The 25,735-nt window shown below is 46.0% G+C and overlaps 1 protein-coding gene across 10 annotated transcripts in view; it reads right to left on the bottom strand.

Moving 5' to 3' along the window:
- Positions 1–25,735, bottom strand: part of FBH1 (F-box DNA helicase 1) — a 47,572-nt gene that overhangs the window by 1,618 nt on the left and 20,219 nt on the right. For 3 of the 10 annotated variants that reach the window (XM_054521879.2, XM_054521882.2, XM_054521876.2), the window contains 15 exons: positions 25,026–25,216; positions 22,272–22,364; positions 21,840–21,931; positions 20,550–20,718; positions 19,467–19,689; positions 18,450–18,537; positions 18,281–18,367; positions 17,477–17,613; positions 14,593–14,692; positions 14,381–14,502; positions 12,265–12,340; positions 11,453–11,650; positions 11,153–11,203; positions 10,482–10,607; positions 8,460–8,566 (listed from right to left, as the gene is read on the bottom strand). In XM_054521879.2, coding sequence (XP_054377854.1) covers positions 8,460–8,566; positions 10,482–10,607; positions 11,153–11,203; positions 11,453–11,650; positions 12,265–12,340; positions 14,381–14,502; positions 14,593–14,692; positions 17,477–17,613; positions 18,281–18,367; positions 18,450–18,537; positions 19,467–19,689; positions 20,550–20,718; positions 21,840–21,931; positions 22,272–22,364; positions 25,026–25,216 — 1,860 coding nt within the window. Of the gene's footprint in view, positions 1–8,459; positions 8,567–10,481; positions 10,608–11,152; positions 11,204–11,452; positions 11,651–12,264; positions 12,341–14,380; positions 14,525–14,592; positions 14,693–17,476; positions 17,614–18,280; positions 18,368–18,449; positions 18,538–19,466; positions 19,690–20,549; positions 20,719–21,839; positions 21,932–22,271; positions 22,365–25,025; positions 25,217–25,735 lie in introns of all 10 variants that reach the window. The other 7 variants (XM_063727473.1, XM_054521881.2, XM_054521877.2 and 4 more) reach the window with 3 other exon arrangements.

Below are 25,735 nucleotides of genomic sequence, written 5' to 3'. Positions count from 1 at the left end.
TGCAGATGGCACGGTGCCTGCTTCAGGTGGCTGCTGAGGAGAAGAAACCCTTCAATGCATGCAAAGCACTCATGCCTGGCACACAGGGAGCACCCAGAGGAAGCATTAGTGACCTCCCAGGCTGGAAACACCATAAGGACAGGGCACTGTCAGCTTCTCTGCTGCCCCGTGGGGCTCCACATCACAGACTGATATGCTAGCAGGACTGCACACATCTGCTGCCCAGGAAAGGATGGTTTCGTATTTTCTGGATTATGACCAGTTATTGATCTAATTATTCTACAATCTGTGTCCTACATTTTGATTTATTTGGTCTTTTCTCTTAGAGGGCCTGCCTACCAGCTATGAAAAAGAACAGAAAACCACCATGCAAACACTCCAGTTATGGCCAACAAGTACTAACAGCTGACGAGGTGAAATCCTATCTGAAGTCACAGATTTTGCTGAAGTCCCTTGGACTGTCATCTCAATTTCCTTCCCCAGAGACAGCCAAGACCATGAACCTGGCGAGGTCCCTCCAACCCACGGTGAAATAGCTTCTCGTTTACACATGTGTCCAAGGACACAGGTCTCCTTTTATAGATGTCTAATTTACATGAATGTTACATTTCTGGCTTCCTACTCACCTAGTTTTTCTAAAATGCTGTAGAGGACTCAGTCACAGCACTCTCTTGTATTTTATTTACCCATTCCCTTGCTGTGGTTACTCAGTTGTTTCCAAACTATTTCCAACAATGCAGCAATGAACATCCTTGTACCTGACTGCCCTGTCCATTCCAGAAGTTTCTCCAGGGCTAGGCTCTCAAACCGTTTTTGACGCAGTTACCATTATAATGCTATACACACATACGCACATATGTAAGAAACACACATATGGAAGAAAAGTTTCACAACACATGATTTAACCTAACATGCAGTGTTCTCTGATTTCTTTAGATTTTATGCCATTTAACTCTTTTTAAGCCTCTCATAACCCACTAGATTAACTGTTTTTATTTATATAAATTTAAGGGGTGAGGGTCACACCTGTAGTTCCAGCACTTTGGGAGACTGAAGTGGGAGGATCACTTGAGCCCAGGAGTTCGAGACCAGCCTGGGCAACATGGCAAAACCCTGTCTCTACCAAAAATACAAAAATTAGCTAGGCATAGTGGTGCACACCTGTAATCTCAGCTACTCGGGAGGCTGAGGTTGCAGTGAGCTGAGATCGTGCCACTGCACTCCAGCCTGGGCAACAGAGCAAGACCCTGTATCTAAACAAATAAACAAAAATAATCTAAGATTCTGTGAGACCAAGAAGCTGTCTTTGGCTGGACATAGTGGCTCAAGCCTGTAATCTCAGCAATTTGGGAGGCCAAGGCAAACGGATCACTTGAGGTCAGGAGTTCGAGACCAGCCTGGTCAATATGGGTGAAACCCCATCTCTACTAAAAATACAAAAATTAGCCAGGCATGGTAGCTCACGCCTGTAATCCCAGTTACTCTGAGGCTGAGGCCTGAGAATCGCTTGAGCCCAGGAGGCAGAGGCTGCGGTGAGCCGAGCAAGATGGCACCACTGCACTCCAGCCTGGGCTACAGAGGGAGACTCCATCTCAAAAAAAAAAAAAAAAAAAAAAGCTGTCTTTGAAACGTAACTTCATGTCACTTAACACCCCAACAATGTAATAATTTCCTTCACTTTCCCAAAACTTAAAGAAACAAATGAACAAAACGGCTTCTGGTGATTCTATTAACTATATTTTCTAAGGGGGAGGGGTCAAAGAAAAAGAAGGTTGCCCTGCTCTTGGGAGATAAAGGGGCTTATCGTTCTAGGCAGCACAGGAAGCAATGGCTCGCTTTTTATCTCCAAAACACCCCCGTCCGTGGCTCCACTATTTTTAACCGCTTTCCTAGCCCCTGAACTATGGCCCAACTCGGGATCTTCATTATCCCCATGGCCTTCCCTCCTGGGCAGAGACTGGACTCGACACTTCCGAAACAGGGTATCCCCAAACTTATTCACAGGCTGTGATCAACAACATAAAAGACTGGACATGGTGGCTCACGCCTATAATCCCAACACTTTGGGAGGCCGAGGCGGGTGGATCACTTCAAGTCAGGAGTTCGAGACCAGCCTGGCCAACACGGTGAAACCTTGTCTTTAACAACAACAACAAAAAAAAAAACAAAAAAAAAAATTAGCCAGGTATGGTGGTATACACCTGTACTACCAGCTACTTGGGAGGCTGAGACAGGAGAACAGCTTGAACCCGGGAGGCAGAGGTTGCAGTGAGCCAAGATCACACCACTGCCCTCCAGCCTGGGCGACAGAGCGAGACTCTGGTTTTTTTTTTTTTTTAAAAAAGCAGAGTGCCTCCCCCTCTCACAAGGTCTTACAGCCTTTAAAAATCTGTTCCCACAAATAGGCAGTTTTTCTGGGACTTCCTCGCAGGACCCCTGAGGGCAGACAGCCCAGCCCAGTCTCAGTAATGGGGAAGTATTTATCTAGATTCTGTATTATTTTCTTCTATGGGGAAAACAAAATGCATGCAGCAACCAAATGACAACCTTCCAATTAGCTTTAAAAAGTCTACTTCACTTTTTTGTTTGTTTGTTTTGAGACAGAGTCTCACTTTGTTGCCCACACTGGAGTGCAGTGGCATGATTTCAGCCTACTGCAACCTCTGCCTCCCGGATTCAAATGATTCTCCTGCCTCAGCCTCCTGAGTAGCTGGGATTACAGGCATACACCACTACGCCCAGCTAATTTTTGTATTTTTAGTAGAGACAGGGTTTCACCATGTTGGCCAGGCTGGTCTTGAACTCCTGATATCAAGTGATCCGCCCTCCTAGGCCTCCCAAAGTACTGGGATTACAGGTGTGAGCTACTGCGCCGGGCCTATTTCACTCTTATGCATACAACTGGTGGGACTCTAAAGTGATAACAATCTCCATGAAAAAATTGGCAACATCTAGAAAAGTCACACTTGGCCAGGTGCAGTGGCTCATGCCTGTAATCCTAGCACTTTGGGAGGCCGAGGCAGGGTGATCACTTCAGCTCATGAGTTTGAGACCAGCCTGGGCAACTCATGCCCAGACGGGGCGAAACCCCGTCTCTACAAAAAATACAGAATTAGCCAGGTGTCGTGGCACACACCTGTAGTCCCAGCTGCTCGGGAGGCTGAGGTGGGAGGATGGCTTGAGCCTGGGAGGTGGAGGTTGCAGTGAGCCAAGATTGTGCCACCATATTCCAGCCTGGGTGACAGAGCCAGGCCTTGTCTCAAAAACAAAACAAAACAAAACAAAACAACAGAAAAGTCACACTTGCATTTATCTTTACCCAGCAATTCCACTTCTAGAAATGCATGCTGAAGATGCACTGACAAAAACAGAAATGACCTGTGCATAAGATTGTGCAATGCAGCATTATTAATGAAAGCAAAAGGCTGGAAGTGACCATGTCCATGAGTGAGGATGGCATGAATCACAGTGCATCAACACAGAACACTATGCAGCTGACCAAGGGGCGAGAGAGCTCTGTGAGCTGATAAAGAGGGATTTCCTGATTTGGGTAGGACAACAAGTAAAAGAATAAAAGGCCAAAAAATAAAAGAGTAAAAAATAAATAAAAGAGTGATTCCCATGGCTTCTAAGTGATAAAGCAAAGTACACAACAGTGTATCTGAAATGCTACCTTCTGTGGAAAAGGAGAATACGAAAATACCTACGAATCTGCTAATACTTGCATAAAGAAATACTGAAGGATTAATCGCTAATTGTTTAAAATAACTACCAATGGTGGAGGCAGAGAACAGTCTGAAGTGAACAGGGAGGTAATGAGACTTCTCTTATCACAAAGTTTTGACCTTTTTTTTTGAGACAGGGTCTCACTCTGTCACCTAGGCTGGAGTGCAGTGGCACAATCTCAGCTCACTGCAATCTCCGCCTCCTGGGTTCAAGCGATTCTCCCACCTCAGCCTCCTAAGTAGCTGGGGCTACAGGTATGCACCACCACGACTAGCTAATTTTTCTGTATTTTTTGGTAGAGACAGGGTTTCCCCATGTTGGCCAGGCTGATCTCTAACTCCTGACTTCAAGTGATCTGTCTGCCTCAGCCCCGCAAAGTGCTAGGATTACAGGGGTGAGCCACTGTGCCCAGGCGCAAGGTTTTGACTTTGAAAACATTAACAGGCCTTACACATCAAAAAAGATAATTAAATCAAAAAGAAGCAAAGCAATCCCTGTAGGTATTATGAATAAACTACATGTCTAACTGCAAATTAAGTTGGTAATAAAACCACAAAAGCAAAAAGGACTTACTTTAAGTGACTTCAGAACATGATATTTTGACTAATAAATACATCATTCATGGAGAAATGGAGCTGTTAGGAAATCTTCAAGTCCAGTCAGTATTCCATTAATACTGGCATTATTTTGAATATTATTTTTAAATACATAGAATAGTATCAATAAGTAATAAATACTGTTAGGAACCAAGATTTCAGTGTATGAGAAAATATTCAAGTGTGAGAAAAGAAGTAAAATTCCTTTCATGTTAAATGTGAATTAGATTATGGAACAAAATTTATGAGGGCTGAACATGTGAAGGGCTAAAGCCTCTGACAATGCAGATACAGTGCAGCTTTTGAAACCCAGGAGAATGAAGAGAACATGTGTAAACAGTATCATTTTTCAGCACTTACTGATGGCGGTGCATACCTGGTTAAAAAGAAAAAAAAAAAGGTGCAGTTGTGCAACAAAGCAAGGTAATGCATATCTGTTGAGATGGCAGTTACCCTCAGAAAGGAGGGAGGGTGCTACGATGGCCAGGGGCCACCAGGACAGCTCCATGACGGCTGGCAGATCCCATCTTCTAATCTGGTGGATGCTCGCAACATCATCATTTTAAACTGCCATATGCTGTTTTATATATTTGTGTTATATTTAACAACAAAATGTTGAAATTTGCCTGGTGTCACACCTATAATCCCAGAACTTTGGGAGGCTGAGGTGGGAGGATCACTTAAGCCCAGGAGTTCAAGACCAGCCTGGGCAACATAGTGAGACCCTGTCTCTACAAAAAAAAAAAAAAAAAAAAATCAGCCAGGTGTGATGGTGCACGCCCTGTGTTCCCAGCTACTTGGGAGGCTGAGGTGGGAGGACTGCACCTAAGGCCAGGAGGTTGAGGCTGCAGTGAGCCATGATCGTGCCACTGCACTAAAGCCTGGGCAACAGAGTGAGACCCTGTCTCTTTGAAACAAATAAAGTTTAAAAACTGGGATTGGGATTATCAGTATGAACCACTGGTTTTTTTTCTTTCTTTTCAAAAATACACATTTCCTAGCTGTGCCTCTTTGAAAGATGAGCAATCAGCATCACTAACAGGGAAAAACTAACCTGCTCATAAGGAGGCTGTGAGCCTCCTTATGTGACGAGGCAAAGCACGAAGCCCTCTCCGGCCTCCCACGGGGCACGCCTGCCAAGACTCAGGCTTGAATCTAATTAAGCCTCTGCGGCTAACTTTCAGTTACTGGAAAGCCAGGACAGGTAATGATGGCAGAACATGTTACACAACCACACCGGGAAGCAAACCAAGAATGGGGACGCTCCGTAGGACAAATGACCCAGTTTATGCAATGAGACAAGAGCATGGGAAAAGCAGGGAGGGAGTCCCGTACAGCTCTCTAGTTAACTTAAGAGACAAGCAACCAAATGTTGGTTTGGACTCTGACTTGAACAAATCAACTGTAAAAAAGCATTTCTGAGACAATCATAAAAGTGTAATTATGGATCGGGTAGTAGAGGCCACATATTATAACATTTATAAAATACGAAAATGGCATGGTAGTTACGGGAAAAAAAAGTACATATTTTTTGGAGATGTATACATATAGGTATGATTTGTGTATGAGTGTTCAGTGTGTTGCTTTTACTTTTTAATGTCTCAAAATTTTCATAAGCAAAAACGAAAAGTCCTGTGTAGTCCATGTTGTGAGATGATATCACTGCTCTGTAATATCCCACACGGTTCTACCAATTGACAATGTGGTTTTGTTACAGGCCTAACCACTTCTGTAACACGACTTCCATGAGAAAACCATACTGGAGGGTCTAAAAAAGTACTTATAAACCAAAGTTTATACAAAAATGTTTGTATAGGTAGAGACTATTTGTACATAATGATTTATTCTGCTTAACTCCTGGGGGTACTGGTTTAGAGATTTTTTAAAGTCACACTTTTCTTTAAAACAGAGGTCAGCAAACTACACGTGGGCCACGTCCAGACAATGGCCGTTTTTGTGAATCAGTTTCACTGGAACACAGCCACACTTGTTCGCTAACGTACTGTCAACAGGGGCTCTTGCACTACAGCAGCGGGGCTGGGTAGCTGCAACAGAGATCATGTGACTTGCAGAGGCTGAAATCTTTACTACCTGGCCCTTTACAGAAAAAGTCTACAGACGATCCATGTGCTTTAGTGGCTAAAGATGCAACCAAAGAAAAAGGGCTTCAGTTCTAAGCTCTGACGCTGTTGCACTCGGTGAAGCCCAGATGAAAAGTTGTTTTGGGAAAAATGCATCAGATTTCAAATTCTGGAAACATTCTTATGGCCAAGTCAGCCTACCTAAGAGAGGCCTGGAGGAAAAATGACAAAGGAGACATGAAAAATGTGATAAACATGCAAGCTAATCAGTTTTATGCAAGAAGCTTTTGCCCTGTGATGAGTCATGTAGAATATTTATTTGCAAAGCTTCTCTCTTTTAAGTTTTGATATTATCTTCCTCAAAAATGTGAAGAGAAATCCTATTCGTTCACTTACTTGTCCATCTCCTCGCCTGAATGGGCTCTATGAGGGCAGGAATTTCCCTGCCCACTGTTATGCCCCAGTACCCAGAAAGGTGCTTGGCAAGTGTTAGGCCCTCGATAAACATTCCATTACGAGCATCAGGGTTCTACTGCACTTAACACCTCTGAGAGGTGAATATCATTCACTCGAAAGTGGTGACCGCCCACCCTGCCTGCACCCTGTGGTTCAACCCAGAGCACACAGGGCAATATGGTGCGGCTCACCCCACGAGAGTAGGCAATACGGCACTGAGAATAAACCATCCAGCTACACACAATCTTTGTTCTGGAGACAGCTAAGCAAGAAAGAGTATTTATATTAACTTTTACACTAAGTTTTAGGTTTACACTTAAGTTTTACACTTTAAGTTTGGGTTCAGGGAAAGATGGACTAAGTAGTAACTATTAGCTCAAATTTCTGTTCTAGTGTCTGACAGAGTTGAAAAGACTAAATGGTTTACACTCCAGCTGTTTAGGCAGAAAAAGAGATAAAAATAAGTAGAGTGTGAGAAGATGGTCCGTGGGAAGGGTAAAGAGTGACTGCTGACCAGCTCATTTTTCCACGTCTGTGACAAAGGCCAGCCAGGTGCCTGAACACTTACTCTCCCCGGCAAGGTTGTGTTCTTCTGGAAAGTCTACTTTTCAAATGCCATTTCAAAAGGGACTAAAGAGTGAGAGGGAGGAAGGCTGGGTGCACAAAACCTTCCTGGCATTTTTCCCTATGAACATTGAGAATAGGGGCAAAGCAAGGTGGCTCACACCTGTAACTCCAGCACTTTGGGAGGCTGAGGCAGGAGGATCACTTTAGCCAGGGGTTCGAGACCAGCCTGGGCAATATAGCAAGACCCCGTCTCTAGAAAAAAATTAAAAACTAGCCAGGTGTGGTGGCATGCACCTGTAGTCCCAGTTACTCAGGAGGCTGAGGTAAGATAATCGCTTCAGCCCAGGAGTTCCAGGTTACATTGAGTGATGACTGTGCCACTGCACTCCAGCCTGGGTGACACAGTGAGATCCTGTCTCAAACCAAAAAAAAGAACTAATTGAGTAAAGGAGAAATTAAGAAATACATGACCACTGCTGGTATCTTTTTTTTTTTTTTTTTTGAGACGGAGTCTCGCTCTGTCGCCCAGGCTGGAATGCAGTGGTGCCATCTTGGCTAACTGCAACCTCCGCCTCCCAGGTTCAAGTGATTTCTCCTGCCTCAGCCTCCCGAGTAGCTGGAATTACAGGTGCACGCCACCACACCTGGCTAATTTATGTATTTTTAGTAGAGATGGGTTTTCACCATGTTGGCCAGGCTGGTCTCAAACCCCTGACCTCAAGTGATCCTCCCACCTCAGCCTCCCAAAGTGCTGGGATTACAGGCGTGAGCCACCGTGCCTGGCCCACTGCTGGTATCTTAAACAGAGCTTTTTAAACTGAATTAGGAAATGACTTAGAAAAGAACCACATTTTTGTTTCCTTGGTTAGAACACTTCTTATACTGGTCATCGGCCTTTGCACGTTCAAGCAGCGTTTCTCTTCCAACCCAGGATCTTGATCCGAAGGCCTCTGAAGGCTCCAGGTCAGCCCCTCATGCAGACTAAATAACATTCAATGGCATCAAGTTAGCTCATGCTGCCCATTCTGCTTACCCCAGCCAAAGTCAAAATGTTTTCCAATGATTTGGTCATGATGAGACGCTTCTTGGCTCGAGTTACTGCAACATACAGTAAATTCCATTCATCCTCAGAAAATGACTCTAAACAAAGTAAAGGGGAAAAAAATCAACTAAAAAGCCTTAGAAAAGCTTACAAAACCTTATGTCTCATCTAAATGTTTACTAGCCCCCACCCATTCCCCGTAGAAAACCACTCAACATTTGTTGGCTGTAAATACAAAATTTTCCTACAAATGCCAATTCCAAAAACAAACCAAATCCTAGCAGACTAGTGGCACAAAATACTGGGTTTTATTTAGTCCTGCTACGTAAATCCTGGGAATGTGTTAATTGGTTATTTGACACCCGCGATGTGACAGATGGCTGTTTACAGTCATTATGCCAGTTCCCACAACAAGCCCGTGAGACAGACAGGGAAACCGAGGCTTAGACAGGTTAAGTCACTCCTACAAACAAGGCCATGGCTAATCAAGGGCCTGGGAGCAGGACCGAGTCCGCTCGTCTCTTTCCATTTCCTTATACTGTCTCTGGACTGCCAGAGTCCCATCTGGAAAAGCCTGACACTGTCACAGGACAACAAGGAAGACACACAGGTGTGCTGTGTGCTGTGTGTCTGTGCTGCTCAACTGCACCTCTCATCTCCCATCTTGATTCACTACACAATGGCAGGAACTCAACAAAGAGCAGCAGACCCGAGGGCGTGCAAAAAGCTGCTGAATTGTACACTTTGGATGGGTGAGTTGTGTGGCATGTAAATTACATGTCCCCCAAAAAAATTACATTTGTAAACATGTAAACCAGAAGCAGGGAAAAGGTGGTACTATAGTAAACTTCTCCATGGCTGCCTCCCTTCCTCTCTCCACTCCAAACCATGTTCTATGTTTGCCAATGGTCACAAATGCTGTGGTTTCCATTTTCAGCATGCCAATGTGTGCTAGGCCCCAAATTTCCAGTCCACAGTTAACAGACAGCTTTGTTTGTTTGTACAGAAATTTCAAACGGTTTTATTCTAAGATTTAAAACCAAAGCAATAGCACTGATGCTTAGAGTACAAATTTATTACAAAGCAGCCTTGAGTACAAATTTATTTCAAAGCAGACAAGGCCAGGCATGGTGGCTAACACCTATAATCCCAGCACTTTGGGAGGCCAAGGCAGGTAGATCACCTGAAGTCAGGAGTTCAAGACCAGCCTGGCCAACATGGCGAAACCCCGTCTCTACTAAAAATACAAAAATTAGCCGGGCGTGGTGGCACGCGCCTGTAGTCCCAGCTACTCTGAGGCAGAAGAATCACTTGAACCCAGGAGGTGGAGATTGCAGTGAGCCGAGATCGTGCCACTGCACTCCAGCCTGGGTGACAGAGTGAGACTCCATCTCAAAATAATAATAATAATAATAACAACAACAACAAGAAAGCAGACAAATGTCTGTGGTGGCTGACGCCTGCAATCCCAACACTTTGGGAGGCTGAGGTGGGAGGATCGCTTGAGCCTAGGACTTTGAGACCAGCCTGAGCAACATAGTGAGACCCTGTCTGTACCAAAAAAACAACAACAGACAAATGATAAAGAATGCTTACTATTTCTCCTTTTGTGATTTTCTTCTCTCTTTAATAAAATGAAGAGGAATTAATGAAAGGAAAAAAAATGCCATGGTAAGCAAGTAAACTATATTTTAAAGCTTTCATGAGGCTGGAGACTCAAAGTCTGATGGTGAAAAACCTGGAGCTGAGGGCAGTGCAGGGCTCACAGGGCCGCCACAAACATCATCCCACACGCAGCCCCCAGAGGGGTGCACCTTGGGGAAGTTTTGTTTTTTAAAAAACCACAGTATAAGAATCAAAAGTTTAGGACTAGGAGGTGTTTTGTGGTTTAGTTTTTCCAGAAGTGCCCTACCAGGAGGCCACACCATCCAACAAACAACAAGGCAGTGCAAAGGAAGCATTCCAGTCATCACTCACTACAATAGCACCTGACACTACCCGGCCACCTCTTACCAACTCTGAAGTGGGGAAGCTGGGGCAGGTTATGCCGGGCACAAGGCACTTTCACAAAATCATCCAAAACATGCACAGTGTCAAACTCCAGGCCTTTGGCTTTGTGCACAGTGCCCAGAATGTACTCTAGGATAAAAACACAGCACACGTTAGATGGCACTTCAAAGGGAAAAAAACAAGATGACAAAAACATACATGCTTCCCACTTGACTCTGAACTCGAACATTTCTTGCCTCAGTGCGGTTTTGTAGGAAAAGGGGGAAAGAGGAAACAACTGTCGGGAACAGAAAAAAGAAAAAGACGAGGGGAAAAGTCGAAAATTAGTTGCAGGAGAGTTAGTGCCTCTCGGAATCACATCCCAGAAGACAGAGTGGCTCTACCCACCCTCTGGATCTAACACATGAAGGGACAGAGCCCAGAAGAGGGCTGCACGGCTTGCCTGACATTACACGTGGCAGAGCTGGGACTAGAAAATCCCATTGTACGGGCTTGAAAGTAGAAAGAATAAAGAGCCCCTGAGGAAGAACCAGGACCCTGCTCCCCTTTCCCTTAAGCAATAAAGCCTTCCTTGCTCAGATATTTCACACAGGGAAGAAACAGCAGAAGAGGCCGGGCGCGGTGGCTCACGCCTGTAATTCTAGCACTTTGGGAGGTCGAGGCGGGTGGATTACCTGAGGTTGGGAGTTCGAGACCAGCCTGGCCAACATGGTGAGACTCCATCTCTACAAAAAATACACAAACTAGCCAGGCATGGTGGTGGGGCCTGTAGTCCCAGCTACTCATGAGGCTGAGGCAGGATAATTGCTTGAACCCAGGAGGTGGGCATTGCAGTGAGCCAAGATCACGCCACTGCACTCCAGCCTGGGCAACAGAGCAATACTCTGTCTCATAAAAAAAAAAAAAAAAAGAACAGCAGAAGACCATCTGTTCCTCCTCTTAGGGGGAAGGTAAAAACCAACTGCTTCCCTTACCTGCAAAGTCCAAATCTTCTATATGGCATTTTTCTATCCTTTGCACCAGCTCTGGAATCCTGATGTTATACTTTTCAACAACTGCGATCTTGGCTTCAAGCTCCTTGTCCTCGGCAGCGGTCACATACCTCTTGAAGCCACTAAAGCCTTCTTTGTGCACCCATCTTCTGATAAATTTGTCTTTAATGACGAGGTTTTCTAAGAAGAATATACACACAAATTAAGGTGACACAAGCTCCACTAACAGATGGTGGCAGGTGCTGCATGTTCCTAAGCAGCCGCGCAAGAGCGGATGGTCTTAAAGTGGGGAGACCCGGATTCCAGGCCTGACTGCATCACTAACTCACTGTGTGTCCCTGGGCAAGTCAGTGCAGTGCGGTAGCCTCTCCGTCTCCGACTGAGGAGCAAAGCCCTAGGCTCAAGATCCTCACCTACTTCACAGGGATTTGAAATAGCGCAGTCAACAGGAAAAGAAAAGTGCTATAGAAATGCTCGACGCTATCACTTGGGGCCCACGTGGAAGTATCAACATATAAAGTGGCCCAGGCAGACAGAAAGATGCAGGGGAAGACAGTCTATGGGACCAGCGTTGGAAAGAGACTGAGGCTCCTGTGAGGAGGATCTAGAAAAATCTGTCAGTACCTATGAAAACAGGAGGCCCGAGGCACCCCCCTCGTCATGGGAAGACAGCAACACTAGCTCGCCCTTCTCTGGAGGGAAACGGGTCCCTGACTCAGACCGGGCCTGCTTCGTTCTCGTCCCTGTCACTTGGGTGCGTCCTTCCAATGCACCAAGGCCAGGCGGGTACTCACGTTTCCTCCGTTCTTCCTCTGGCTGAAGAAGGATCCAAATATCAATGATTCTGTCCAATCCAAATGATTTAATCCCCTGAAAAAGTTTTTTGGTGGGATTTTTGTTTTGTTGTTTTTTGTTTTGTTTGTTGTTGCTTTAACAAAACAAAATAAAGCAAATGCAGGGATGGGGTTTTGAAATGAGATGGTTTCTTGGAAATGGATCTTGAGTGACACCCAAAGCACAGGCGGCAAGCAGGAAACTTCATGAAGCCGAAAGCGCGAGGCTGCCACGTGGCCTGAACACTCACAGGGACCACGTTCTAAGTTACGGCTGCTACCTCAAACTCTTCCTATGCTTTTAAAAAGGGCAAGACCTACAGCTGCACACTGCTTTCTCATCAATAAAAAGGCAATTTAAGCACCTTCCAAGAACATAAGACAATTCCAAAGAACACAAATGGCACCTGAATACAAAGTGCTGGGTATGCACATTTACCACGGTTTCTTGTGAGAAAAGAACTACAGGCCCAGCGTGGTGGCTCACACCTGTAATCCCAGCACTTTGGGAGGCTGAGGCGGGTGGATCACTTGAGGCCAGGAGTTCAAGACCAGCCTGGCCAACATGGTGAAACCCCGTCTCTACCAAAAATACAAAAATTAGCCGGGTGTGATGGCAGGCGCCTATGGTCCCAGCTAGTCAGGAGGCCGAGGCACGAGAATCTCTCAAACTGGGAGGCAGAGGTTACAGCAAACCGAGATCACGCCATTGCACTCCAGCCTGGGTGACAAAGCAAGACTCTGTCTCAAAAAAAAGAAATTACAGAATGTCTCTAGGTCCAGATTATTCTACATTTTAACAGGTCAGCTCCTGGAGGAGACAGCCTGACTGTGCCCTGTTTAGCCCAGATCTTCCAAAAGCATCTGCTGAGCACTGGCTGGGTTCCGGCACTCACACAGCACCAGGCCCCACATAGAAGACAGACACGGCCAGGGCCCCACACTCCAAGAGCTTGTCATTTTTAGGGAGGAACACGTAAAACACTCACATAAAACAGCGGGCAAAATAACACAGTTGACATTATAACCCACAACCAGATGTGTGATCACGTGTAATGACACATGGTACAGGTAGTAAGTGGATTTAAGAGAGGTGTAGAGAACCACTTACTTTATATCATGCCAGTGTGTATGATATTCCAAAAATATTACTCTTACAACAATGACCATGGCTAAATTATGTTATATCTACCAGACCAAATATTATAAGGTCATTAAAGTACTAATGAAAAAAAATATGCCTGTGTTGAGTGAAAAACAGCATCCATTTCTATGTACCCTATAATTGCAATTATGCAAAAATACACATCTATAAGGACAAAGACAAAGATAGCAAAAATGAGAATTATTATATGAAATACTGGGATTATGTGTTCTTTTTTTAGGTTCCAAAATTTCTATACCATTATTATATAGTCTTTATAAACAAAAAACTTAAAACACCTTTTGATTATGATTCACTACTATATTCACTGAGTGCCTAATGCATAGTAGGCTCTTGAAAATCTTTCCATAAATGAATGAGTGAATATCTTTTTGTCATATAACTGTGCTTCAGGGTTAAAAATGCTGTAAACATGCCACTGAATCCTTCTAACTCCCTGTGAAACAGGTAAGGCAAGGCATTATTTTATCTGAGATGGAGAGAATGAGGCATACAGAAGTTGTGACTTGCCCCAAGCCACACACGGTTAGTGACCAGTCAGAACTAGAGCCTAGGTGGGTACTCCGCGTGTTGTCAGCTCAGCTGTTCTCACACTAATGACAACACATGACTAGAAAAGCTTCCAGTAACCCGCGGCCTCACTGGCATTGCCAAGGGAAGAAGGGCATTCATGGTTAAAAGAGTGGAAACTAAGGTCCCCAGCCCTTCTTGTGTCTGCCTTTCCAGGAATGTTTCGCTGGCATAATCAGAATGGCCTGGGATAGAGACCAGTCATGGTGCAGCCTGGTGGAAAGAGTCAAAAACCCAAATGCTTTCTTGCATGGTAATCCCAAGGAAGGTGAACATTTCCATTGGGTATGTTCATCTACAACGTTTCTGTGCATGAAGTGGTCAACAGAAATGTACTCTTACCCCAATCAAATGTATCCTTGAAGGGACTTCCCCTTCCGTCACCCGTACAGCCTCATCAAACACGTTGGCGTTGGTCCGGGACAACAAGGCCACTTGCCCCTTTGCGTCACCTCTAATGCCACCTTCAGGGAGAGAGCACAAACTCTATGGCAAATTGAAATAAAGAGGAAAACTTTTGTAATACAAAAGAGAAGAGTAACTAAAAGCCTTACTCTGATGGTTTCCTCCAACCAAAGTCTTTTTCCTGACTCTCTTGCAAACATCCAAGATAGTAGCTCCCACATAAGCTATTTCCACACCAAACCGAAAACTCTGAAAACAACAAGACAGAGGGAGTCAGCAGCCCGCCCTGTGGTGTGTCCGTGCATTTCCATCACTGCTGCCACAGCCTGGCCGGGCCAGACCCTACAAGTTGTTCCTGACCCCCCACACGGAAAGCAAACTTCACAGGCTCACTTTCAAGGTCCTTCACAACTCGGCAGTCTTTATTTTCCATTATTCTCAAAACCAATAGTAAATTTTTCTTTTAAGCAAATCTACCCTTTCCTCCAAATCAAATCTAGTGAAGTCTAAATCATACAAAAGATGAAGATCGGGTAAGGAGGGCTTCTCCCCTTGCCTTTGAGATCCCTCTCCACACTACCTTTAAAACTACTGCCCCACACCAACCAGCCATGGCAGAAGCACTAGCACCTGCACATTGTCTGTGCTGCCCTGCCTCAGCCCACGCTGTTTTCTGTCTGACTTTCATCCACCAAAGTCACTTCCTAACCTTCAAAACTCAGCCCAAGACCCTGCTTCCTTTGCCCCTCCAGCTGGCAAGATATCATTCTTCCCTACACTCAGGGTGTGTATGGCCTTTTTCCACGCACACACAACTTCATGCGCTTTGGTGAATAGCAGTAACAGTCAAAACGAAAACTAGACTTTAAACAAACACTACTTTGTTGCTATAAAACTACTCTGAGTGAACCATAACCGAAATTATAACATAAATATCCATGAGTTCATATTAAGATAGATAAATGATTGAATCTTTAAATAGATGGGAGAGAAAAAACAAATCTCCTTTGCAGAAGAATTCCAAATAATTTGGGAAGATTCTCCAACACTTACTCCTTGAGTGTGGACTGCATATAGGGACTTCCTTCCAAAGCATCCAGTAGGGAAAGGATGAAAAAAAGAGGAACTCTACAGGGAAGAAACCTGACAAACACTACGTCAGCCAGGTGGTCAAGGTCAACATCAAGTCATGAACCATGGTGACAGCATGCACCTCAACAGCATGTGATGAAAATGGCGCTTCACCTCTGTGGTCTTCCTCCCAGAACCCAGGACTCTAGCCTAACCATGAGAAAAGACATTAGACAAATCCCAGCACAGGGGCAGCCTACAAATGCCTGACTGGAATTTCTGGAAAGCGTGAAGGTCACATCAGAAATAGGGAAAGTCTGAGCAACTGTCACAGCCAAGAAGAGCCTCATGACAAATGGCTGCATGTAATGTGGGATCCTGGATGGGATCCTGAAGTCACAAAAGACGTTATTTCAAAACTAAGGAAATGCAAATGAACCATGGACTTCAGTCTATAATAATGTATCAATGTTGGTTCATTATTGTGACAAGTGTTCCACGTTAATATAAGACGATAAGATGTTAGTAATGGGAAACTGAGTACAGGATATATGGGAACTCTCCTCTCGATTTTTCTGTAAATCTGAAACTGTTCTAAAAAAATATTGTCTATTAAAAGAACAAAACACCTCTGCACTGACGCTACCCTAAATCACCACAGTGGCAGGAGCTCAAGGGAAGAGTCACAGAGGCGTCTACGGAACTTTCAATAACATCACAAAACACAGCACAGTTGATACTTTCATCCAAGTGAGACATCTCTTCTAATCAGAAATGAGTTTCTTAAAAGCAGTGGTTCTCGAACTTCTGATCTCAGGATGCTTCACACTTAAAAATCACACTTAAAAAGCCTCCAAAGAGCTTTTATTTACGTGAGCTCTATCTATATTTACCATATTAGAAATTTTAATTCATTTAAAAATAACTATTAAACACTTTTTCTTTTTTTTTTTTTAAGAATAGTCTCACTCTGTCGCCCAGGCTGGAGTGCAATGGTGCGATCTCGGCTCACTGCAACCTCCGCCTCCTGGGTTCAAGTGATTCTCCTAACTCAGCCTCTTGAGTAGCTGAGACTACAGGCGTGAGCCACCATGCCTGGCTAATTTTTGTATTTTTAGTAGAGACAGGGTTTCACCATGTTGGCCAGGCTGGTATTGAACTCCTGACCTCAAGTGATCTGTCTCTCCTGGCCTCCCAAAATACTGGGATTACAGGCATGAGCCACCATGTCCAGCCAAAAGCCTCTTATATGATGACATAAAGAACATATTTTTTGAAACATATTTCCCAGAACAAAAAAAAAATTCAGCAAGAAGAGTGGCACCATATTCCATTTTTGCAGATCTCTTCAATGCCTGGCATAACAGAAGACTGCTGGCTTCCTGTGTTCACATCTGCATTGTCTGCTGAGATATACTGTCTTGGCTGACACACATGAAGAAAATTCAACCTCACGCAGACATGTGATTGGAAAGGAAGGAGCGCATAATAAACTTTTCGCATAATCAACGACACTGTGAGTTGTCACGTTCATTATGGGAGAGTTTGCCAAAATTTTAATTTCACTTGAAAGCAAAGATGTTATTTTTGACAACAAACACTGTCAGTTATTTTCCCTGAAGTCGCAGCTTGTTTCACTCGTCTTTGAAAAAGTGCCAAATACATAAGTCTGAACAACCAGCGCTGGTCTAACAACTGTTCTAAGTACAAATGTACAGGGCGGCAGCAGCCATGGGTTCACAGTTCAGCCGCAGCAGCTCTTCCTCAGACGACCGCTGTGCACACACCTCTTATGAAAACAGTCTGACTTGGCAGACCCCTGAGAACCACACTTTGAGAACCACTGCTTAGAAGCAAGGATTTGCCAGATCTGGTGAGCCTGGCATACCACCTTTCACAGGGCCTGGCACGTAAGACACTGAGAGAGAGATGCAATGCCTCCCATGCAGAGTGCGCGCTTACCTGCGTGAGATAGAAGACGTGGGTGTGGGGCACTGTGAACAGGGCGTTGACTGCACCCCGGAAGGTATAGATCTGCTGGTGCGGGTCCCCTACAAAGATTTTCCCACATGGCTGAGACAGAACTATGTTCATGATAGCTGTAACCAATGAGAGGAAAAGTGAGAAACCTTGAGGCCTCCACCCCAGGCAGCAAAAAGAAAAGGACAAAAACACTTCCACGAAGCTAAGCCAGGGCACACTGGACCTCACGGTCGCCTTTTCCTGTAGGACAGGCACACTCCATCAAAAGCAGCCATTTTATAATGGACAAAAGAAACAGTTTCTGGTGCTAGGAATGCAGATTATGTTTCGCCCTGGATGAATTGTTGGAATATAAGAAAACAACACAGGCAAATCTAAAATGAGGCAAAGTGTCTTCTCTAATATTATAGCACTCAAAATTGACCTACAAAGTCAGACTGATAACATTGTCTGTTCTCTCCTAGCCACTTGAGAAATAGACAACACAAGCTTTTCCCTCTCAATGGACGATCTCTTCCCACTGAGCATGAGTCCAGGTCCCTATCGTCTGCGGATCTACAACTTGGTCAACATGTTAAGAACAACCTAAGCAAAACCTATGGCGACAGAGAAATCTGCTTGGGTGAGGGGAAGGGGCAGCTTGAAATCCTAAGGTAAGTAAGAAGATCCTCTTCTTTATCACAAATAAGAATAATCAACTTAGTTCACACAGGTGCCCTCTTACATAATCATGGCGCTGTTTCTACGTATTTGACACTACTGATGTCCTGAACAGTGTATCACCTGGTGTGCAGTCCTGGGCCTCATCCACAAAGATGGCATCAAAAGAGGCCAGCAAAGGCTTGCTCAGCTGCCAGAGTTTCAAGTAGCCTAAAATAAGGAGAGACGCAGGAGTTGTAACGCCAGGAAGGCGGTCCTATTTGCTAGTCCCCGCCATCCGGCAGCCGCCTACCGTCATGAGTCATCTGGTACGCCTCTTCTGTGCACTCCCCCAGCTTCCGCATGTTATCCCAGAGGCGGCTTGCTTCAAGGACACCATTCTAGGAAGTAAAGCATATGGTAACCCAGAGTTTGAGACTCCGGCAAAGGCAGCACCCTGCGGTCACACTTTCAACTCCCATACAGCAGTGCAGCCAGGGCATCCTCACAGAAGGGTGACCGCAGGCACCTCCCTAACCTCCTGGGTCTCCAGTGCTGAGACAGGAAGCAGCCAGGCCGTGCCATGCCCATGACAGGACAGAGATCATAACAGTTAGGTGAACCAGAAAAGGCCAAATTGTTCTTCTAGATTTATGACTGATTCTTAATTCACAAAAACAATGGCAAATGATTGAAAAGACTTGATGAAAAAAAGCAACAGACTTTCCCACTAGCAAAATCTATTCCATAGAACCAATAACCCAAGAAAATCAGGAGAGATTCCAGCCTTCAGTTAAGATCAGATTTGAGGTCCAGGAGCCCCAGTGACAAGCTCTTATAAACTGAGGCGAGTCATTCCATGTCTGCCTTCTCTGTTAAATGGGAGGACTATTCCGAGGCTTAAGTGAGATGGTCACCAGTGTCCTTCACAGGAGAAAATACCCAACAATTCACAGCCATCACCATGGGCCTACAGCCTCGCCCTCCCACCTTCAACCTCCTATGACCAGGTCTGAAGAAATGAAAGAAGAAATAATGCTGTCCCACACTCCCTGTTTGCCCATCCTCAGATCCCTAACACTTCCCCTGTTCCCCCATCCTCAGACCCCTAACACTTCCCCTGTTCCCCCATCCTCAGATCCCTAACACTTCCCGTTTCCCCATCCTCAGATCCCTAACATTTCCCATTTCCCCATCCTCAGATCCCTAACATTTCCCGTCTCCCCATCCTCAGATCCCTAACACGTCCTTTTTCCCCATCCTCAGACCCCTAACACTTCCCGTTTCCCCATCCTCAGATCCCTAACACTTCAGACACTTAGACACTCACCAGTTTTTCACTCTGCTCAACCATGACTCTCTGTCCTTGGCTGTTCTTACACCAAATAGGCACGTGATCAATGGTCAGCTCTTCGTCAGCCGAGGCAAAGAAGTTTTCTAGAGTCTTACACACGAGCTTGGCTCTTATGAATCCACCCTTCCCTTCAGCAAGGACGGAGTTGACCATGAAGGGTGTTAACTTGAAGAGATTCAACTTCTTCTTTGACTGGTACCTGCAATACCCATCCCAAATGAACAGCACGTGGCTCTCCTGGCTCGGTGCTATTGAACGTCCCCTCCATTCTCTCTAACATCACCAGGAGGTAGCTTCAAGTGCCACACACAGGCAAGACCAAATGTTTTAAAGCGAGAAAGTTCTGCATGGTCCATGTCTGACTGGAAACGGCTTTCAGGACTCACATGTACCAACCCAGAATAGGAACCAGCTTTCGGCAGACACTGCTATTCCACCATGAAGCTGGGCTCCAGAAGGTCCCCGGAGGGACACTCAGAGTTCCCTGATGCCTCTACATCCAGGAGACCTGGGGCAAGTGTGCCTCGGCTGAGTCTTCCTCACTCCCTTCCAAGAAAAGCCTACAACTGATCAGGATTTGTGAGATTCTGAACTTTAAGCAAGTCATTTTGACTTTCTGTGCCTCACTTCCATGAGAACACCCCTCTCAGCAAGACGGCATTATATGTGAACGATATGTTGCTACAGGATAAAAGTACAAATGGCTAAACCTATGTATTTGTTTCCTGCCTGTAAGTGGAGATAACAGCACTACACTCCTCGGGGTCACTGTGGTGTAAGCTCACATGTGACGGTCACGGGAAAACAGTAAGACGCGACCATGTCAGCAGCAACAGTGCCACTAGGGACAGCAGTACTCACTTCCGCCCTACGTGCCCATAGGCCAGTACTCACTTCCGCCCTACGTGCCCATAGGCCAGTACTCACTTCCGCCCTACGTGCCCATAGGCCAGTACTCACTTCCGCCCTACGTGCCCATAGGCCATTACTCACTTCCGCCCTACGTGCCCATAGGCCATTACTCACTTCCGCCCTACGTGCCCATAGGCCATTACTCACTTCCGCCCTACGTGCCCATAGGCCATGGAATGGAAGGTTTTGCAGATGACGTTGCTGGGGAAGACGCGTTCGGCCTGCTTTGCGATGCTCTTGTTGAATGTCACATACAGAAACCTGCTCTGAGACCACTTCTCTGCGTACTTGACCAGGGTTGAGGTCTTCCCAGTGCCTGGGGAAGCCAGGAGGAAAGGAGGTGACCCTCTGACCAGACAAGACATGCCCAAGGATCCCCAATCAGGCCTTGTCCAGGCTTATCACACCTCTGTCTTGAGAGCAGGACAGTGACAAGTTTTTCAGTGCTGATAAAAGTAGTGCCACAAAAAGAGTAGCAGATTCGAAGCCAGGTGAAGGTGGGCTGGGATCTCAGCTCGGGCAGGCTCCAGCCGAGGGGCAAAGGACAGGCAGACCCCTTGACCTCATGAGCTTCAGTTTGCTTCTCAGAAATAAGTGGGTATCCCTTAGAGGTAGGGTTCCCAAGGGCAAAAAGGACCCCTCAGGACAGGAGGGGAGGGTTAGGGAGGGGGAAGGCATGTCTCTGGAGAGAGACAGGTCCAGCTTTGAATTCCACCTCCACCACATATCCACTTATCCAACTCAGGGCAAGGCTGTCTGTGCTTCAGTTTCTTCCTCTATAAAACAAGAATAACTAAGCAACCTTACGGAATGCTATCAGGATCAGCACATGCCAGGCACACTGAGGCATTTAATACATTGTTGTTGTTAGCAAGGTATTTAGCCACAAAAGGAGCAGGAAGGGATTACAGGCAGAAAAAAAAAAAAATAGCAAATAACATGAGCAAAGGCTGTGATGAAAGAATAACCAAGTACTTCAGGAGGTTGTAAGTGGATCGGCGTGGCTGACTGAGGCAGGATAATTGTAGATAATATATTTATGAATGTAAGTTAAAACCGAATCTAAGGCAGGCCCTCTAGACATCACCCTACAAAACTGGGGAGCTCCTGAAACCCTGGGCTGGGGATTAACATGCCCTCCCTCTCCAGAAGCAATCAGTGCCTGAGCAAACATCACAATGCTGGGGGCATCTACACCACCAACTAACTGCTGTGAACTACCCATCTCAACAGGAATTCTGTGGATGTTCATGGAGTGGTCCGGGGAAGCAAGTATTCCTTGGCCAATTGCTTTTGAGACTGATTATTTGATCTGTTATCGAATTATTAGTTGGATGACAGATCAGAGCAAAGATGCCCTGGCGGGTAGTGGGAAGGGGATGTAGAAAGAAAAGGCAGAAAACCACCACCTCGTGAACCTGATGTGGGCTCCCTTACCGGCAAAGGCCATAATTTTCACCACCTGGAGAGGTTCCATCTTGTGATTCAGAATCAGCTGTTGTTCATGTGTAAGTTGGATGGTTTTCTTGCTATAATCATTACAAAAGAGAAATAAGAAAAACAGAAAGACGTGAAAAGTTCAGGGGATAGGCTGTCCAAAAACCAAACAGACAAACTGGATAAACAAAAGCTGACCAAAAAAAAAGGCCTCCCCTTACGAGAATAAAAATGTTCTAAAGCTAGATTATGACGCTGACGCACAGCTCAGGCAATTTCACTGAATTACACTCTTAGGATGGGTGAATTTTACACAATGCACATTATGCCTCAATGACGTTGCTAAAGTGAAGCAAAACATCTCCCTCCTTAAGTATGAGGAAGAGTCAAGGACAGAAGACAACACACACGCTGACCCACATATACACATACCCTGGCCAGACAGATGGCTCCTCTTTAACTTTTGTGGCCTGAGTGCAGGAATTCTCCTGAAGATATAGGCAATAGAAAATGTTGTAGTGAATCCTACCAGAAAAAAAAGTAGATTTAGAAAGTTTCAAATTCAAGTCACAATCTGTATCTTATTTTTCCTCAGACAGATTTAAACTCCTTCCCATTTCTAAAAAGAAAATACCTACCACCATTTAATAGAAAAAAGAAAAGGATTTAAATATATCTATGGCTGGCAAAGCATTCTCAGATAACACAGTCCTGGGAAAGGTGTAGTTTCTGTGTATATCACCAAGAGGAGGAAGAGACCAGGACGGGCTCTTCAGGGAATGAGGGGCACCAGCTGTGACTTTAAGAGACAAACAACCAGAAAAGCTGTAAGGACCAGTGGAAGGCACAGGGAAACACTGCTCCTAGCACTGAGACTTTTGTTTGAATGATACTTACTACACCTGCGGATAAAACACCAGCCTCTTTCTGAGCCTCGGTGGCTCCACTGTCTACTTCTTATGACATGATATTGCTTTAGAAGCATGAACACATTCTATCTTTTAAGGTTCCAAGAAAAGGGACTACACTATGGATAACAAGATCTGACTACTAAGGACCTGAAAACGGCAGGCTCCAAGTAACCAAGAGGGACCAAAGATGACAAAGTTCAATCAGCAGAGGCACAGGACATTGTCAGACTCGTCAGACTCAGCTGGCACACACCATTCCAAAGCCTCTCCAAGTCTCCCCTCAACTGTGGGGGAGACCAGGGGGTGAGCTTGGACTCGCTCCAACAATTGAGTGCACTGCTCCCCAACCCCAGAATGAGAAGAGCCCATCTCCAAGCCTCGATCTCTCCAATGCAACAAATACCTTTAATAATCCAACATTTCAGATGTGATTATATTATCTCCCAGAAAAAACAGGAAGAAACATAAAAGCACAACAAAAATCAACATACATACTGCCATGGACTGAAGTGTGTCCCTTGAAATTCCTGTGCTGAAGCGCTGCCCCAATGTGGTGTGTGGAATAATGAAATTCCTGTGTTGAAGCGCTACCCCAATGTGGTGTGTGGAATAAGGAAGTAGTTAATGTTAGGTGAGAGTACAAGGGCAGGGCCCTGATCCAGAGGGATTGGGGTCCTCCTAAGAGGAGACGCCAGTGTTCTCTCCACCCTGTGGGGATGCGGCAAGAAGGCAGCCATCAGCAAACTCTTGGACATTTCTGGGGAATCCTGTCCCCTCCTGGTACCTTGCCACTGATGCCTGGGCACCACTCACTCCCCTGGTGCCACCAGCCACCTTCCTCTCGGGGCTTGCAACTTCTAGGGGCCAGTCTCCCTGGAGAAGGGACCCCCCTCCCCTGCCCCCCCCCCCCCCACGGTTTCTGCTTCTCCAGGATGGCTGCACAGTAGATCTACCTGTCCCCATCACTCCAGCTCAGGGACAAGGCCCTCCCCAGCTGCCCAGCACACCCTGAGTTTTATTCTACATTTTTTTTTTAGACAGAGCCTCACTCTGTCGCCCAGGCTGGAGTACAGTGGCATGATCTCAGCTCACTGCAGCCTCTGCATCCTGGGTTCAAGTAATTTTTGTGCCTCAGCCTCCCAAGGAGCTGGGATTAGAGACATGCACCACCAAAAATTTCCGGCTAATTTTTGTATTTTTCATAGAGATGGGGTTTCTCCTTGTTGGCCAGGCTGGTCTCCAGCTCCTGGCCTCAAGCCAACTGCCTGCCTTGCCTCCCAAAGTGCTGGATTACAGGTGTGAGCCACCAAGCCTGGCCTTATTCTACCTTCTAATCGGGGCCTGTAAGATCCGTCAACTGCCCCTGTCCGTCCTTCACAATCTTGTGTTCCCTCCCACCCTTGCCGCACTGCACTTTTTCTCTTCCTCACATGTCCCAAATTCATTCCCATCTTCAGGCCCTTAAGCCATCTATACCTTCCCTGAACTGCTCTCCCCACAGTTGTGAAACGGCGGCTCCTCCTCCACACTCAGGTTTCACTCAGACACTACCTGCTCAGAGAAGCTTTTTCCACCCTTCTAAAGCAGCATTCCCCCCATAGCTCTCTGTTCTATTTTCTCTGCAATGCTCATTACTCACTAAAATGCCATTTCACACATTTACTTACATAGGACCTGTCTTCCCTCACTAGATCAGGAATCTCCTCTAACTCCTCTAAGCCTGTCACAGTGGGCCGGCTCGTGGACAACTATTGGACATGCACAGGTGTTCAGTGTTTGTCAAATGCACACAATCCCCCAGGCACTCCCCACCCTGCCGAGGAAACCATTGGGGCTCCTGTGAATCAGCAGCCCACAAGCGATAGCCTCTCCCACATGGAGGATAAAGTGGACGAGTCTTTTCCATCCCACAAGTGGGATACGGAGGAAGCAGAGCCTAACATTTTCCTAGGGAAGTGAGGACATGGGTGAATAAGGAAGACTTCTCTTGGCGAGGGGCTTCCCCTAAGGCTGCAGGACCCATGATGGTAAAATCGGCCTTGGTGGTATCTCTCAGCCGCCCAGCACTGCACGTTCATCAGGAGCTCTTACCAGCCTTTCCACATCAAACTCTCAACCCCTGGCTCCTACAGAAGACGACACTGAGATGGAGCAGGTGGGTGGGTCCCACAGCCTGCCAGGTGCTAACACTGCTAAGTGGCAGGGCTGGACCTGCTGCCGCATCTGGAACTATCCTGTTATCACAGCATCCCCTCCCCTCCTCCCGGGGCATTACCTATTGCTGATGTTAATCCCCTTCTCCCTCATGGCGTAGAGAAGCACGGCTATGCAGTACAGGGTCTCAGTGACATCTGGCATGGTCACCGTGGAGCTGGGTCTCCGGAGGCAGAAGAGCAGTCGCTGGATGTCATTCACACTGCTGGAGAGGAGCACCACAGCCGCCACCAGGGCCCAGACGTTGACACCCTGCAAGCCAGGTGCACAGGGAGGGAGGGACAGCCCACAGGCCATGGTTAATATGAATCACAGCAGGAAGGAGTCAAGAAAGCCGAGCCGGGGGTCCAGCTGCTGGCTGGACTGAATCCAAACTTTCCAAGTGGTATTTGGGAAACAGGGGAGCCCTTTGTTTGCCCCGCACTCCTTCTCATCACTTTTGGATTTGAGATCTTAGTTTTCTTTAATATAACATGGATGAAGCATCTAACATAGAACCTTGGATAGAGAGACAGTCTAAAAATATGAGCTCCCTGTCATCTCCCCACCCTACTCTCCAGGCCACGCGGGCTCTCAGGCCCATATGTGCTTGGCAGGGCCAGAGCAAAACAGCCAGCAGGGGGCGCCCACCCAAGAGGCATGAGAGACGCACACACAGGAGAGGGCCGCACGCAGGCTTTGGGGGAAATAAAATCTGGCAGTTCTCCAGCATGACAGTGTTAACCTGCTATTTGTTATTAGTAATAACTGTTCATGGTAAGTTAAATAAAT

The sequence above is a fragment of the Pongo abelii genome, chromosome 8 (assembly GCF_028885655.2).
Source record: "Pongo abelii isolate AG06213 chromosome 8, NHGRI_mPonAbe1-v2.0_pri, whole genome shotgun sequence".
NCBI classification, from domain to species: Eukaryota; Metazoa; Chordata; class Mammalia; order Primates; family Hominidae; genus Pongo; species Pongo abelii.
The sequence above is the reverse complement of the archived record's forward strand: the minus strand, read 5'-3'. Positions and strand labels throughout refer to the sequence as shown.